Source organism: Saprolegnia diclina (genome assembly GCF_000281045.1).
Source record: "Saprolegnia diclina VS20 unplaced genomic scaffold supercont1.50, whole genome shotgun sequence".
NCBI lineage: Eukaryota > Oomycota > Saprolegniomycetes > Saprolegniales > Saprolegniaceae > Saprolegnia > Saprolegnia diclina.
In genome coordinates, this window is record NW_008246117.1 from 330,866 (window position 1) to 343,649 (window position 12,784).

At 57.7% G+C, this 12,784-nt stretch overlaps 7 protein-coding genes across 7 annotated transcripts; 4 read left to right on the forward strand and 3 right to left on the reverse strand.

Annotated features, from left to right (window-relative positions):
• The first annotated feature begins 159 nt into the window (after positions 1-159).
• On the forward strand, positions 160-1,601 carry SDRG_12531 (hypothetical protein). Its single transcript, XM_008618604.1, has 4 exons — positions 160-536; positions 597-1,138; positions 1,186-1,302; positions 1,360-1,601. The coding sequence occupies exons 1-4, from the start codon at positions 200-202 to the stop codon at positions 1,555-1,557; spliced, it is 1,194 nt and encodes a 397-aa protein (XP_008616826.1). The 5' UTR covers positions 160-199; the 3' UTR covers positions 1,558-1,601.
• Positions 1,602-1,892: 291 nt separating this feature from the next.
• SDRG_12532 (hypothetical protein) lies at positions 1,893-3,032 on the reverse strand. Its single transcript, XM_008618605.1, has 6 exons — positions 2,854-3,032; positions 2,755-2,808; positions 2,622-2,710; positions 2,501-2,575; positions 2,173-2,445; positions 1,893-2,124 (listed from the first exon to the last, which is right to left on the reverse strand). The coding sequence occupies exons 1-6, from the start codon at positions 3,016-3,018 to the stop codon at positions 2,013-2,015; spliced, it is 768 nt and encodes a 255-aa protein (XP_008616827.1). The 5' UTR covers positions 3,019-3,032; the 3' UTR covers positions 1,893-2,012.
• Positions 3,033-3,657: 625 nt separating this feature from the next.
• Positions 3,658-4,879, forward strand: SDRG_12533 (hypothetical protein). The gene has a single exon (XM_008618606.1). It carries the CDS (start codon positions 3,667-3,669, stop codon positions 4,789-4,791), a length of 1,125 nt encoding a protein of 374 aa, XP_008616828.1. The 5' UTR covers positions 3,658-3,666; the 3' UTR covers positions 4,792-4,879.
• Positions 4,880-5,149: 270 nt separating this feature from the next.
• On the forward strand, positions 5,150-5,940 carry SDRG_12534 (hypothetical protein). Its single transcript, XM_008618607.1, has 3 exons — positions 5,150-5,422; positions 5,471-5,715; positions 5,760-5,940. The coding sequence occupies exons 1-3, from the start codon at positions 5,182-5,184 to the stop codon at positions 5,892-5,894; spliced, it is 621 nt and encodes a 206-aa protein (XP_008616829.1). The 5' UTR covers positions 5,150-5,181; the 3' UTR covers positions 5,895-5,940.
• A 693-nt stretch (positions 5,941-6,633) lies between these two features.
• SDRG_12535 (hypothetical protein) lies at positions 6,634-8,312 on the reverse strand. Its single transcript, XM_008618608.1, has 4 exons — positions 8,003-8,312; positions 7,866-7,956; positions 7,385-7,813; positions 6,634-7,341 (listed from the first exon to the last, which is right to left on the reverse strand). Exons 1-4 carry the CDS (start codon positions 8,258-8,260, stop codon positions 6,698-6,700), a joined length of 1,422 nt encoding a protein of 473 aa, XP_008616830.1. The 5' UTR covers positions 8,261-8,312; the 3' UTR covers positions 6,634-6,697.
• Positions 8,313-8,675: 363 nt separating this feature from the next.
• On the forward strand, positions 8,676-10,959 carry SDRG_12536 (hypothetical protein; the record flags this gene model as incomplete). The annotated part of the gene is made up of 11 exons (XM_008618609.1): positions 8,676-8,819; positions 8,869-9,465; positions 9,517-9,630; positions 9,679-9,738; positions 9,791-9,861; positions 9,912-10,044; positions 10,105-10,242; positions 10,287-10,405; positions 10,450-10,579; positions 10,629-10,694; positions 10,744-10,959. The coding sequence occupies 11 exons, from the start codon at positions 8,676-8,678 to the stop codon at positions 10,882-10,884; spliced, it is 1,713 nt and encodes a 570-aa protein (XP_008616831.1). The 3' UTR covers positions 10,885-10,959.
• A 459-nt stretch (positions 10,960-11,418) lies between these two features.
• Positions 11,419-12,572, reverse strand: SDRG_12537 (hypothetical protein). The gene is made up of 2 exons (XM_008618610.1): positions 12,261-12,572; positions 11,419-12,220 (listed from the first exon to the last, which is right to left on the reverse strand). The coding sequence occupies exons 1-2, from the start codon at positions 12,544-12,546 to the stop codon at positions 11,475-11,477; spliced, it is 1,032 nt and encodes a 343-aa protein (XP_008616832.1). The 5' UTR covers positions 12,547-12,572; the 3' UTR covers positions 11,419-11,474.
• Positions 12,573-12,784: the final 212 nt, after the last annotated feature.

Sequence of the window (12,784 nt, forward strand, 5' to 3'; positions counted from 1 at the left end):
GTGGGTGCGTATACGCGATGTGATTGGCGGATTTGGCGCGTCCTGTTTTTAATCACCTCGATCAATTACGCGGGATTATGAAGCTCGGTGTTTGTATGTGGAGCGGGGAAATCCAAAAAATGAAAAAATAAAAATCAATGCACGGTGTTCGTCAGTCAGCAATTGGCCTCGTCCGCGCGCGAAAGCAGATCCAAGCAACATGGGCGACGTCGACCGGAAGCGGAAGCGCGGGGCTCTCGAGGACATCAGCAACAAGGGCCGACCGAACCTCCGCATGACGACCCGCCATGCCATGAAGGCCGAGCCCCGGGAAGCCATGCAGGTCGAGCCGACGGACGCCATGAAGCATCCGCGGCCCGAGGACGAGACGAGCTTTCCAGCGGTATGTGGCAAGAAGATGAAGCTCGATGGAACCAACCCGGTCAAGCCCCGGCGATCTGCGCGCCTGCCACCTGCCGGTACCCCGCCTGCTGTACCCGCCGAGCTCTCGATCCAGGAGCGACAGCGACTCTTCGACATCAAGATGAACGCGTCGAGTACGAGCTTCATCATGACGAGGATCCCAAGCATGGAAGATGCTCATGCAGTGTATGTAGACTCGGAGTTTGAACTCAACGTCTATGTGGACGAGGTCGTCATGATCGACTCGAGAGAGACAGACCTCCTCGCGCGCGAGATCGACCAGTTCCACCGCAAGGACGAAGACGACAAGCACCGCCAGCTGAGAGACTTCCTCAAGGAGGCCAAGACTGACCTGAGCGCTCGCATGCGTATGATTCTCATCGACTGGCTCGTCGAGGTCGGTGAAGAGTACAAGGTGTCGAGCAAGGCGCTTCACCTCGCCATCTGCCTCGTCGACCGGTGCTTGGCGAGTATGACCCTCCACCGCAGCGAGCTCCAGCTCATGGGCTGCGCATGCATGATCCTCGCGGCCAAGTACGAAGATGTTCATGCACCGACCGTCGAAGATCTCGTGTACATCTCGGACCACACGTACACGGGCGACCGCATGCTCGAGATGGAAAGTATGGTTCTCGACGCGCTCGAGTTTCGCGTGAGCTCGACCCATCTCTACCACTTTCTCGAGCGCTTTGTCCTCGCGGGCTGCAGCACGGACGTGCAGACGCACTTTGCTCATGTACGGACAAATCCAATCGCAGTGGCCAAATCTCATCGCCCATGTAGTACGTGGCCGAGCTTGCCATGCTCGATTATCCACTCGTCCAAAAATTCAAGCCGTCCGTGATTGCGGCTGCCTCTGTCTACTTGAGCCGCGTCGTGACGAGCGAAGTATCCTTTTGGGTACGCAACACCGTGCTATGGACTGTCATGGCTGACGTCAGATATGCATTTCGATAGACGCCGACTTTGCACTACTATAGCAAGTACAACGGCGTGCAGATCCTCGAATGCGTGCACCATCTTCACAAGATCCACGAGAAGGAGTACAACGTCTTGCACACGGATACGAGTCAGACCAAGGCCATCACCGACAAGTACATGTCGCGAAAACACTTTCGTGTGTGCAAGATCGCGCCCGTGCCGCTTCCAGCGTAGCTGCCTCTTAATTTAATCAACGTACCCTACTTCATGCTGTATCATCACGCGTGCAACTTCGCCTTGCTCCACCGAACTGCCATCTCGGGTCTCTCAACTAACCTCGACGCTGCGTACCAGGCTTGCTTCCATTGCATGTTTCAAGTCGACAGCGAGAGGAGGCTGATCAAGTCGGAGCAGCTTGCTGCCGTGGTCTACGGTGCAGCGTGGGACTGATGTCATCGACGAAGCAGCTGACGACATCGATAGCGAGGAGCTCAGTGATACGAGTTGCCTCATATTGCAGTTGGACTTTGAAAGCGGTTCTTAGTGTGCAGCTCCAAGGGAAGAAGACATTATTCGTATGGACAGCTTTGACACAATTAGTAAGATGACGCCATCACATTCGCCAGTGGCGACCAGACAGATCCATATTGTGCTCGTATATGGATGGCTTTCAAGCTATTAGGATCTGTCTAGCTCGTTTGGCCGAGGGTCTCGAGGGTCCGTTGCAGGATCTCTGCGGACGTCCGCGTCGCATTGAGCACCAGGTAGTCTTCGCCATCGTCCAGCACAACGCGGTCAAATCTATGCATGTCGTGGCGATGAGAAGGTAGGTGCCAGAAGATGACGTACCCGGCATGCTCGAGCAGGTCCATGGCCAGAGGCACGCTGGCAATCTTGGCTTGAATTTGCGCGTTCGAGAGGCGGAGCTTCTGGTACTTCACATCGTCGGGGTTCGAGAGGATGTTTTCAAGCAGCTTGACAAGCGTCGCCTTGGTTGCCACCGGAACTAACTCGTCGTCGCGGGGCGAGCTGGGCTTGGGCGGCGACGCCGACGGCTTGGCTTCGGTCGCGCCCACCGAGACACCGCGCGCCTCGGTCGAGCTGCTAATCGTCGCTTGGTACCTAACGTTAGTCGCCATGGAGATGAGCACGTCGTGTGGCATGTCGCATAGCGTACGGGTTGAAGCCGCTCTCGGCGATCTTGAGCTGCTCTAGCATCTTGGCCGCCTCAAAGGCTTCGGATCGCACCGCGCTAGGACGTGAATTCGTCACCACACACTGCAGCTCATGGCGCATACTCCTCTTCGTCGTCGTCGTCGTCCTTTTCGGTGCTGAAGGTCGTGCGCTTCTTGGGCGCGGGTAGCTCGCGCCGCTGCGCCGCCGCTGCCTACGCCCACGTCCATGCAATGCACGTCAGTCAATCGCATGTACCTGCTGCGCTCGTCGAAGCGCACGCTCTTCGTCCGTCACGTTGGCCGACCGTTTCTATCGCTGCCATGAGCAGGCTGATGGCAGAGGACCATGGCCTACCGGCGGCGGCGGCGGCGCTGCGGCCGCCGACGGCCCGGGTGCGGGCGGCGCATCCTGGAGCGAGTAGCCCGTGCCCTTGAAGGTCTGCTTCTTGATCTTCGCCTCCTGCTGGTGCTTGGTGACCTTCTCCGTCACCTTGGCCTTCGTCTTCTTGAGCCAGTCCATATCGCGTCTTGCCGTGGAAAATGTGTGTCATGCGGACACCTCGTTACAAGAACACGCGCCTTCAATCGAGGGCAATCCAAGGGCAACTGAAGAGTATCAAGCTATCAAGTGTGCCAAGGCTGAGCACCCGATTTTCGTCGCGTCTGTGCCAAGGTGGTAGCTGCCAAGGGACCTGGCCGCCGTAGGCTAGTGGGTGCCACTCCTCGGTGGCTGGCTCGGCGCCCGTAGCTATCTATCTCTTTTCCATCAGATCTTAGCCGCCAGCGACCCCTTGTCGCATCACGGACGGCAAACCAGCACCCATTTCTAGTATATACGGTACCTCGTCTTTGCATACGACACTCGCGTGACCTACTTCGCATAAATACCTATCGAGCTACATACAAGTACGCTCACGACTCCTAGTACCCAAAAGCCAAGGAGCTCCATCGACGCCAGTTCACTGCGGGTATTTCCGCGTGCGGACGACTCGAAGTACACGTTTGCCTGCGACCCAAGATCCTGTGTCGGACTGGCAGTGGGTTGTTGGAGACAGAGTCCTGTCGACCGCGAATGATTGCGCTCGTAAAGGGTTTACGAGGACAATCATTCGTTTCAAACGCGATTTGAATTGTACCGAGAGCTTTTCATTTCTCAATTCTCTTCGCCATGGTCACGTTTGCCGTCTCGTCCGTGGAGCGCAACGTCTGCAAGGCGACGCCATCCGACCGTCAGCCCATCACGACGCTCAAGGCGTTTGCCAAAGAAGGCTGCAGAGACATTGTCCAAGCCACCCACCTCGGGCCTGTTGTTGCCTCTGAAAGTGGCTTTGTACGCGGTGTCATTGAAGCCTACAACAACCACCACGACCTCGTGCTCCGACCGGACGATATTTGGCTCGCGATTTTGATCCAGTTTGGTCTGTATGTCGATGGCAACGCCGAAGAGCTTCGGTCGTCGCTCGTCAAGCACGAAGACAAGAAGGAGCTCGTTGTTTATGACGTTGGAACGCTGTACTCTGTCGACTTTGGCGCGCTCTCCAAGCAAATGGTCGACAAGATGGACGAGCACCTCGTGGACCCGACCCTCAAGCAGTGGGTACTTCCGTCCTTCTCGACAACGACCGACCATGACGTCGTTGTTGCCAGCGTCGTGCTCATGGCCACGATGAAGAAGTACTTTTCGTACAAATTTTGCCTTGAATGCGGCATTCCACAAGTGACGCTCCTCGGCACCGTCGACGATTGGCAAGACATTCGGCATCGACTCGACAAACTCGCCGTGTACGGCGTGCGCATGACGCAGTGGACGACGATGCTGGCGCCGATTCTCGACCAGTTTGTGGCGGCGGCACAAGGCCAAGCGGACGCTGCGTTCTGGGACCGCATCTGCAGCCATGAAGGCGGCGGCTCGGGCCCGAGCTACCTCAACGGCTGGATCAGCGTCTTTTGTGTCTTCAACGACCAAGGCAAGTGGCAAGGCGACAAGATGACCAACAGAGTGCTGCAACGCAAGCCCGACACAGAGATGCATGGTGGAGGCATTCCCTATCATTACGTCGACGTCATGTACGACTTTCCGCTCGTCGACATGCAAGACATTCCGCCGGGGTACGTCACGGTGGACGTGACGATCGACGACAACGGGATAAAGTACAAGGCGCTCATGTTTGCGGGGCACATGGCGTACAGCCTTGGTGAAAACAAGGCATCGATCGCGCCGTCGCTGAGCTGGGCGATCGCGCTCAAGAACGGCGAGCCCACGCCTGAGGAAGTGAACCCGTTTGGGCACTAAAACCCCCCAGAACACAAGCTTGCTTTAATACGTTTGATTAAAATCGTTGTCCTTGATTGAAGTGCGTGGCGACGTACTAGAATGTGATCTGGATCGAGGGAAATGTCGCTGGTTTCGCTGCGATGCATTCTGAACGTGGCTGGGACGTCTCTAACGGTGCCACGTCAGAACCCATATTTGTGTCATAAAAGGGTGCACTGTTTCGATTCCATACTGATTTCAGTATTGGCATCCCCGCTTTTGAAGAAAACGATTACGCTTGTCATCCCAATCGGCAAACTCGACATCGCGGAACCTGGACCTCGTCAACTGTCGTTCAACGCGCATGCCAAGCACTCAACGGCCGCTGCTATGTTGGCGTTAGCGTTGGTTGTCCTTGCTACCCTTGCTATGTACGGTAGACGTAACGACCTTTGCCAACGCTTATTCGCCGACGCAAAAACCATTTCGAAATTCATTTCGACCATGATGCAGCCAGCGATCGCGATGACAGAAGCGCTCGACATCATCATTGACAGCGACGGAACGTACCCGGACATTGAAGGCGGCCACGGCGTCGACCACAATGGCATTCCTCAGCGCAAGTGGCGACAGCACCTCTGCGGCTGCTGGAGCTCGTGCATCCCCAACAGTACGATTTGGAGTGGTGACGCATCGATATCATCGTGGCTTGTACTAGCGCTCATGAGTGCGCTCTGCCCGTGCATCTCGCTCGCCCAGATCAGCTTCCGCATGGGCTTTTCATCCTCTTCATATATTGCGCAGGTGCTCAGCACAGGACTCTTCTACGGCGTCTTTCTTCTCGGCTGCATCGTCGGCGACGTCGGAGGCACCTTGCTCGCGCTCGTCTTTGCACTGGGGCTATGGCTGTACATGTACCGGCTCCGGTCGCGCCTCCGCACAGTCTTTCAGATTCCAGGCTCGGTACGCCATATCCTGCATTGCGCTCAAATCTGATGGGGATCCAGATGCTCGAAGACCTCTGCGTGACGCTCCTGTGCCCGATCTGCGCCACGTCGCAAATGGCGGCCCACGTGCAGTCGTTCGACCAAGGCTCGTGCTCGTTTGACGCCAAGTCGGTACTGCCGGGTTACCACCTCTAGTCCAGAATGCAACGAGTAGAAGATCGTCATAATTCCAACTTGTGATGTACTTGAACCCCCTTTTTAAGTTTGCTTTCCTGGCAACAAGCGGCTTCTCTAGGCACACAGACAGCTTGACTGCTTCGAGGACTGTAGTTTCTCCTACGAGGCAGCGTGGATCCTGTTCTTGACGACGGAGGATGGGTCGCGATCCGCTTGCCACGTGGTCCGGATACCGTAACCGGATCACCTTCTTGCGCCAAAAACTCCGATCTCATGTTTCGGACGCTGTGCGAGCCTGCGCGCATGCAAATTCAATTGGCCGACCTCCTGCCTCTGCGCGGTGTACCCAATCGGAAGAACCGCCGTGCCGTAACCCGTTCGGGATTGGCCAAGAGGGCGTCGTTACTCACTTAGCCTCGAAGGAAAACCTCCCACAACAAATCACCAAAAATACGCACTCTCGCCAAAAGACGCCCGCCTCTCAACGCACCGTGTAAACAAAACAGAAAAACCTGTAGGAAATAATATCTCAATAGACTCATTCCAACAACGCTGTGCGAGCCGCGCTAAATGTCAATCACGACTATAGCTCAGGTTGGATCGATGACCTAACCCTAATCTGAAGAATGCACATCACGATGATCAATCTATCTATAAATCAATCAAACTATCTATCTATCAAGTGTCAAGGCGACGACCACGCGGCGCCAAGTCTCGTCGTGTCCCTCGATCTCTCCGCGTCGGTGGCTGCTCTGCATGGCGCTGTCCGTGACGCGGGCAGTGTCGATATTAGTGTTATAGGATGAAGCGGACACTGCCGATTAAACGAGCACCTTGACTTGAAACAACTGGGACGGGTCGGTGCTACTACTGCTACTACTATTGCTGCTATTCGTGGTCGACTTGCGGGGCCGACGGGGGACGACGGCCTCGGCGACATCCCAGTTGTACTTGCCGCTGGTCTGAATGACTTTACGGTTGTGGTCATTCTCGTCAATCGAGCTCAGTGGCGAGAGACTCGGTGGTGGCTTGGCAAAGACGACGGGCGCGGGCTGCGTCGACACGCGCGGCGGCACGAACGTCGACAAGGGCTTGTCGATCGGTACGAACGTACTGTCGCAGCAGAGCGACTGCTCCAGCGGGTTCCCGAGCTCCGCCTCGTCCTCGTCGTCGTCCTGCGCATGTACGGGTGTCTCGGGTCGCGTCCGAAAATGTGCTGGCTCGTGGTCCTGGAAGAAGCGATTCCTCTGCGGCGACGACGCCAGCGACGGCGCCTGGACAGCATCCCGCGTCGACCGGTACGGCGACCAGTTGTGGGGCGAGTGCGACGCTGTCGGCGACAGCGTGTGCGCGTCAAACTGCGTCCAGCTCGTATGGCGTTGGTCGTACACTGGCGACGAGCGCTGCAGCGATAAGAACCGCGCCGTCTCGTCGGCGAGCCGCTGCCGTTCGAGCGCAATGACCTCTGCCCACGCTGAGTCCAGACAAGTAGATGCGATATAGAGTACCTCGCTCTTGGCGCAGCTGGAGGCGCTCGAAGCGAATCTCATCGAGGAGCGCTTGCACCTCGGAGAGCATCTCGCGCGAGTGCTCGTTGCCGGAGCGCATCGTCGATGGCGTCACTGGCCGTGCGATGGACGACGGTCGGTACGGCGACGTGGGAGGTCGGTAGGTAGAGGAGGGGCGGTAGCTTGTGGAGCGTGCGGGCGACGACGGTTCGTACGCCGCATGTAAAGTGGGCGCGGGCGGAGGCATCATGGTTTGGATCGTGAGTTTCGTCTTGGTCGTTGGCGGGTCCGGCAGCGGCGCTGGAAGCGCGGTCGTACCACCTGCCGATGCAAACTTGGCGCCGGGAACAAACTTGGGCGGGCGCAGCGTCGCGACGTGGCCGAGCTTTTGCTGCGCCCGCATGTGCTGGGCCTGAATGTACCGCAGCTCTAGAGGTTCGTGTGATGCAACGTGGTTGAGGTTGCCATATAGAGGCTCTACCTTCTTCGACCTGCGGCGCCTCTTCTTTCTTCCGCGCTGCGTCTTCCTTGGCCCTGCGCGCATGTTTCTCTTCCAATTGCTCGTCCAGCATCTGCAACATGCCATCAGTCTTGGTTCGGTCAAGAGAACGAGTCTACCTGACGAAAGCGCAGCTTGTCTTGCTGCCGATGCATGCGCTCGAGCCGCTCGTCGGGCTCGTGCAGCTGGAAGCGTCGCACGGACGTCGCCGAGGGCCGCCGGTAGCTCTCGTCTTCGTACACGGGCGACGCCGATGCCTGCCGCTCGGCCGACGCGCGCTGCGATGGCGTCGTCTTGTCCTCGTATGAAGCATATTCGCGCCCGGCCTGCCACGCGTCGGCGCTCCACGGACCTCCGCGCTCCTCGGCCATGCTCATGCTTCCCGCCGGTCGTGTGCCAAAACTGCGATTGGCTCGATCCGGATACGGACGCTTCGAAAATCCACGTCCAAAAGCCACTGGATTCTAGTATGCCACCACAGGCCCGGCGGCAAAGTATCCGGAAAGCGGCGTGGGTCTAGACAGGTTAAACCTCTTTGACGCGATGGTCGAAATAGGTATTTCGTGCAATCGACCACGCTCTCGACGGGCGTTGCGATCACATCGCGTCCTTCCTGCATCAAGTTCGACTCCTTCCCACTCTACGCGCAACCGCCTCTTCTGACTCGACGAGCGTGGTGTAGCTGCAAATGGTTTGTATCACTGCGAGACCTTGAAGTCGTACGTTTGACGCGGTCAAATTGGGTGGAACTTATTTGAGTTAAACCCGTGTCGCAGAATCGTTGCGAGCGAGATGGAGCCGACCTTCCCTCCGCTCTCGCGGCTCTTCGTCGTCTGCGGCCGCAGCTTTGACGCGGATGGCCTCGAGGCCGTCTTTTCCAAGCATGGGCCCGTGGCCTCTGTGCGCATCGCGGTTGACCGGTCCCACAAGTCCCGGGTACGCGGCGCCTGCCATGCCACTCGCCGCTCTACCTCCACCACTCTAGGGCTTTGCGTTCGTCCAGTACGAAAAGGCGGCAGACGCAGCCGCGGCCATCGACGCGCTGCACGGCCTCGTGCTCGAGGACCAGCTCTTCAAGGTCAGCATTGCGCATGCGTCAGCGCCACGCAAGACGAGCCTCACGCGCAAGCACGCAGCCGAAGACGACGAGAGCGCGCAGCATCACGGCAAGCGCCAGCGTGACGACGCGGGCCAGCGGGTTATCGCCAAACCGATGGCGCTTCTCGAACCGACGACCTTGGACGACAGCACGACGGTCGAGGCGGTTGTTGCAGCGCTCTTGTCCGAGATGGTCGATGGCCTTGAAGCCGCCACGACGCCGCCCAAGCCGTCGATCGTAAAGCGCAAGTGCTTTAGCCAAGAGTCGACGCGCTTCAAGCAGCCAAAGCGCGGGACTGAGCCGTCGCCACCGACCGACGTGCGCAAGGACAAGCCATCGGCCGAGCCCGACGCCCGCGCGCAGCTCAAGCGCGTGAGCTTGAAAGCTGACACTCCTAGTAGCCTCAAGCGTGCCGAGAAGAAGCGCGCGCCGCCAAAACAACCGCCGGCGCGCGTCAAGCTCTTCGTCACGAGCCTCTTGGACGTACAGGACATTGCTTTCTGCGAATATTCTCGGCTCATCCTTCTGGTCTAGTACACGCACCAGGAACTCGACGCGATGTTTCGCGTCTACGGCGACCTCGACAGCGTTGCGCTCGTCCCGTGCCAAGGCAAGCTGCGGACGATGGCGTACGTGGCCTTTACCAAGGTAGGATGCTGCGGCATCTGTGCGGCTTCTGCATCTTCATGAATGCAGGCGTCGACCGCCCACATGGCCATCGAGTCATTTCAAGAGGATGCGTCGTCGCTGCTCACGGTAGACTCACGCGAATACACTGTCTACATCCGACTGGATGGTATCTCTGTAGGTGGTGCTGGCCGACTCGCCACCGCGACGCCCGACGCTGCAGCGACCGCCGGATGCGTATTTTGCTGCACCGTACGACGCTTCTCCGACTGCCACGTATTGATCTGATTGGAGAGAGCTAGACCAGAACGCAGTTGGCTTCTCGTCGAGTACGAAGCGACGCTATCGACTGCGATGCTGTCGCAGTGCATGTCGTCGTGCCCTGGCATGGTGCTCATGGACATCAAGATCAGTGGCGATACCAAAGCAGCCAAGGTATTCCCAACACCATTTTTGTCGAATAATTTGGGAAAAAATGACTATATTATGGGGTAGGGGGTGGTCTATGTCAAGTTTGCGTCCGAGCGACATGCGCGCGCTGCCATTGAATTGCTATCGGCCCACGCAAGCATTGGGACGCTGGAACTGATCCCGGATCCGTCGAGCGCATACCTCGCACCGCCCCTCGACGTGGTAGAGTGTCGCATCGAAAACGATGTATAACCCTTTAGGGTTAGGACCTTCACGCAGTCGAGAGCCAGTTCGCCCACTTGATGTCGACGCGGCCGTACGTGCCGCCGCTGCACGCGTACCCGAGCGCGTACCCGCGGATCGAACCCGCCTACCCCGTCTACGAGTAGAGACAGGCGCGCTCTTTCAGGTATAAGAACTGAGGTGTAGGTACCCGCCGTACGCGCCGCCCATGTATATGGCCCCACCCTTGCCGACCGAGAGCGTCGGAACCAAAGGCATTTGGCTCCACATCACGTCGACGTCGCCGACAATGCCCTTGTGCCAGGCCGCGCTCGAGGTCAAATCCTCCATTTTCATTTCAGCCAACTTCACTCGCGTTTGCGTAGGAAGCACTCGCACCGCTCGACGTACTGCAGCTGGTTGTCGACAGTGACACGGACGCGTCGGCCAAGGTTTAGCCCAATGGTGTCGGATACCAGAGACTATGAACAACGTGTCTAGTTTGCGGACGCCAACGATGCGCTATTGGCCATCCACGCGCTGACGCAACCCGGATCGGCATACCACGTCAAGCTCAGTCGGACGCCGTCGTCGCTGCGCGTCAACAAGAAGGCCAAGACGCACGTCTGGCCGCACGGCTAATTGAGCGCTTGCGCGACGACCGTAACCCTATTGTAACAAAATCGTCCCATCGGTAAGGACACAACATACGACTACGAAAGATGGCACACGTGCTAGTCTATCATCAAGCTATGGCGCAAATCTCGACCGTTGGTGTCGACAGCGATGCAGTCTGTCGACGCTAGCTCTGTCAGCTACAGCATCGCTCGCGCTCTGTAACCTTGCCTACGCCAACGATAAGATGGCTGCTACACGGATAGTCGTGGCGGACGTAATGAAGGCATGCATTGTCGCCTCTAACGCCGATGGCGTGCAAATCGTCGCCGCACGGTCAAGGAACGATGTCATCTGGGGGTGGGGGTGAAATGGTCTACAACAGATTGGGACCGTCAATATGACTCGCTCTGTGGGACACAGAGTGTTCTTCGTTACATGTAAATAAGAGATGATGCAGTTCTCCTACTCGCATGCTAGCAGCAAGTCAGATCTGTCATTGATGCTACTGCTACTTCACGTCGTACTCGTTGCAAATGAATAGAATATACTCGTGAAACATGTCATTTCACGTCTCGAATACTCGTATTTATATATTCCTCACGTTTCTTTTCTTGTCAATAGGCTTCGAGCGGGTTGATCACAGTCACCATCAACGTCTCGTTGCGTGGAAAGAGGCGAATGTCGGGGTAGACATCGGCGTTGCGCCCAAGGTACGTCTGGACGGTCGCCACCTTGACGAAATCGACAGTGCACTTGTTGAGGTCGTCGCAAGCGGCGTGCGAGATGGTCACATGGCGCGTGTTGCCTTCCCACCGGAGCTGCAAAATGCCGGGCGTTGCATCAACGTCGTCGTCATTACCATTGCTACTCAGCAGTCCGTCATGATGCCACATGCAGTCTTCGATGAGGCTCCAGTAGCAATGCCGGGGCGCGATCCCGAGACCGATTCGGTAAATGTCCGACGTCCACACGGCGAATTCGTTGACGGCATCGGCGCCCACGAGCGTTGGCGGCAGCAGCGGCGACGTTCCATTGTCGGTATCCTCCATCACCGTCGGCAACAGAGTCGCCACTTGAGCGTCGTCGCCAAACTCAATCGACGTGTCGCTTCGGTCCACGTCCCAAAAGACTCGTTCGCGGAGGAAGACCGAAGCGACTTGGACGTCTGACGTCATTGTGTGCTGCAACGCGAGCGAGACAGGCGGCAGCGAGAGGCGGAAGAACGCAAAGGTCCGCCGGAGGTGGTGGCTGCTGGCAACTGTGCCGTCGCCACATGGTGCGGTGGCCTCAAGTCGTCCCGTGCGGAGGTACTCGAGCACCATGGGGACGTCTTCGGGCCCCCAATCAAAGAGGTAGGCGCCTACTGCAAGGTTAATACTAGCTTGAGAATGACAACGCACCCGACTCGTCGCGGGGCCAGTTGGGGGCCGAGAGCACAACGGGGAAGACCGAGTCGAGGCGTCGGAGCAGTGTCGCTGTTGTTGTCTGAAACGTTGCGCCGCCGACGTTGATTCGCACGAACGCGATCGGAACGGTCGAGAGCGTGCTGGCGAGCACTTGGAAGCGCCAGTACATGAGCACGAGCATCGCCATGCTCAGCGCCGAGACCACGAACGGGATGAGCTTGACGAGCGAGTGGACAAGCACGGAAGCGGGCGGGGTCGCCTCCATCGGTCGCGCGCTCATATTTTGGTTTGATCCTACCTATTTTTATGGCACACGAATACTTAGGCAACCGACATGTAGAAGGGGATCGCACTGCTGCGACGCTACCGAACCTCGGAGTGCAAGATACTAAAATTTTCGGTGGCCAAAGGCCAAGGTATATCCTTAGCCGACAAAAACTTCTAGAGAAGAGACGCATGACTCTCAGCTAGCATGCACTCCATGTGCGCAGAGCTTGTGGTAGCGTAGGGGAGTGCTC

Coding starts and splice junctions, on each gene's coding strand:
- SDRG_12531 (XM_008618604.1), top strand. CDS start 200: ATGGGCGACGTCGACCGGAAGCGGAAGCGCGGGGCTCTCGAGGACATC. Junction 537..596: donor CATCAAGATGAACGCGTCGA/GTACGAGCTTCA, acceptor CAGTGTATGTAG/ACTCGGAGTTTGAACTCAAC. Junction 1,303..1,359: donor CGAGCGAAGTATCCTTTTGG/GTACGCAACACC, acceptor GCATTTCGATAG/ACGCCGACTTTGCACTACTA.
- SDRG_12532 (XM_008618605.1), bottom strand. CDS start 3,018: ATGGACTGGCTCAAGAAGACGAAGGCCAAGGTGACGGAGAAGGTCACC. Junction 2,809..2,853: donor CAGCGCCGCCGCCGCCGCCG/GTAGGCCATGGT, acceptor TGGCAGCGATAG/AAACGGTCGGCCAACGTGAC. Junction 2,576..2,621: donor GACGACGACGACGAAGAGGA/GTATGCGCCATG, acceptor TTCACGTCCTAG/CGCGGTGCGATCCGAAGCCT.
- SDRG_12533 (XM_008618606.1), top strand. CDS start 3,667: ATGGTCACGTTTGCCGTCTCGTCCGTGGAGCGCAACGTCTGCAAGGCG.
- SDRG_12534 (XM_008618607.1), top strand. CDS start 5,182: ATGTACGGTAGACGTAACGACCTTTGCCAACGCTTATTCGCCGACGCA. Junction 5,423..5,470: donor GAGCTCGTGCATCCCCAACA/GTACGATTTGGA, acceptor GGCTTGTACTAG/CGCTCATGAGTGCGCTCTGC. Junction 5,716..5,759: donor TCTTTCAGATTCCAGGCTCG/GTACGCCATATC, acceptor ATGGGGATCCAG/ATGCTCGAAGACCTCTGCGT.
- SDRG_12535 (XM_008618608.1), bottom strand. CDS start 8,260: ATGAGCATGGCCGAGGAGCGCGGAGGTCCGTGGAGCGCCGACGCGTGG. Junction 7,814..7,865: donor GGCGCCGCAGGTCGAAGAAG/GTAGAGCCTCTA, acceptor ACGAACCTCTAG/AGCTGCGGTACATTCAGGCC. Junction 7,342..7,384: donor CCAGCTGCGCCAAGAGCGAG/GTACTCTATATC, acceptor CAGCGTGGGCAG/AGGTCATTGCGCTCGAACGG.
- SDRG_12537 (XM_008618610.1), bottom strand. CDS start 12,546: ATGAGCGCGCGACCGATGGAGGCGACCCCGCCCGCTTCCGTGCTTGTC. Junction 12,221..12,260: donor CTGGCCCCGCGACGAGTCGG/GTGCGTTGTCAT, acceptor ACCTTGCAGTAG/GCGCCTACCTCTTTGATTGG.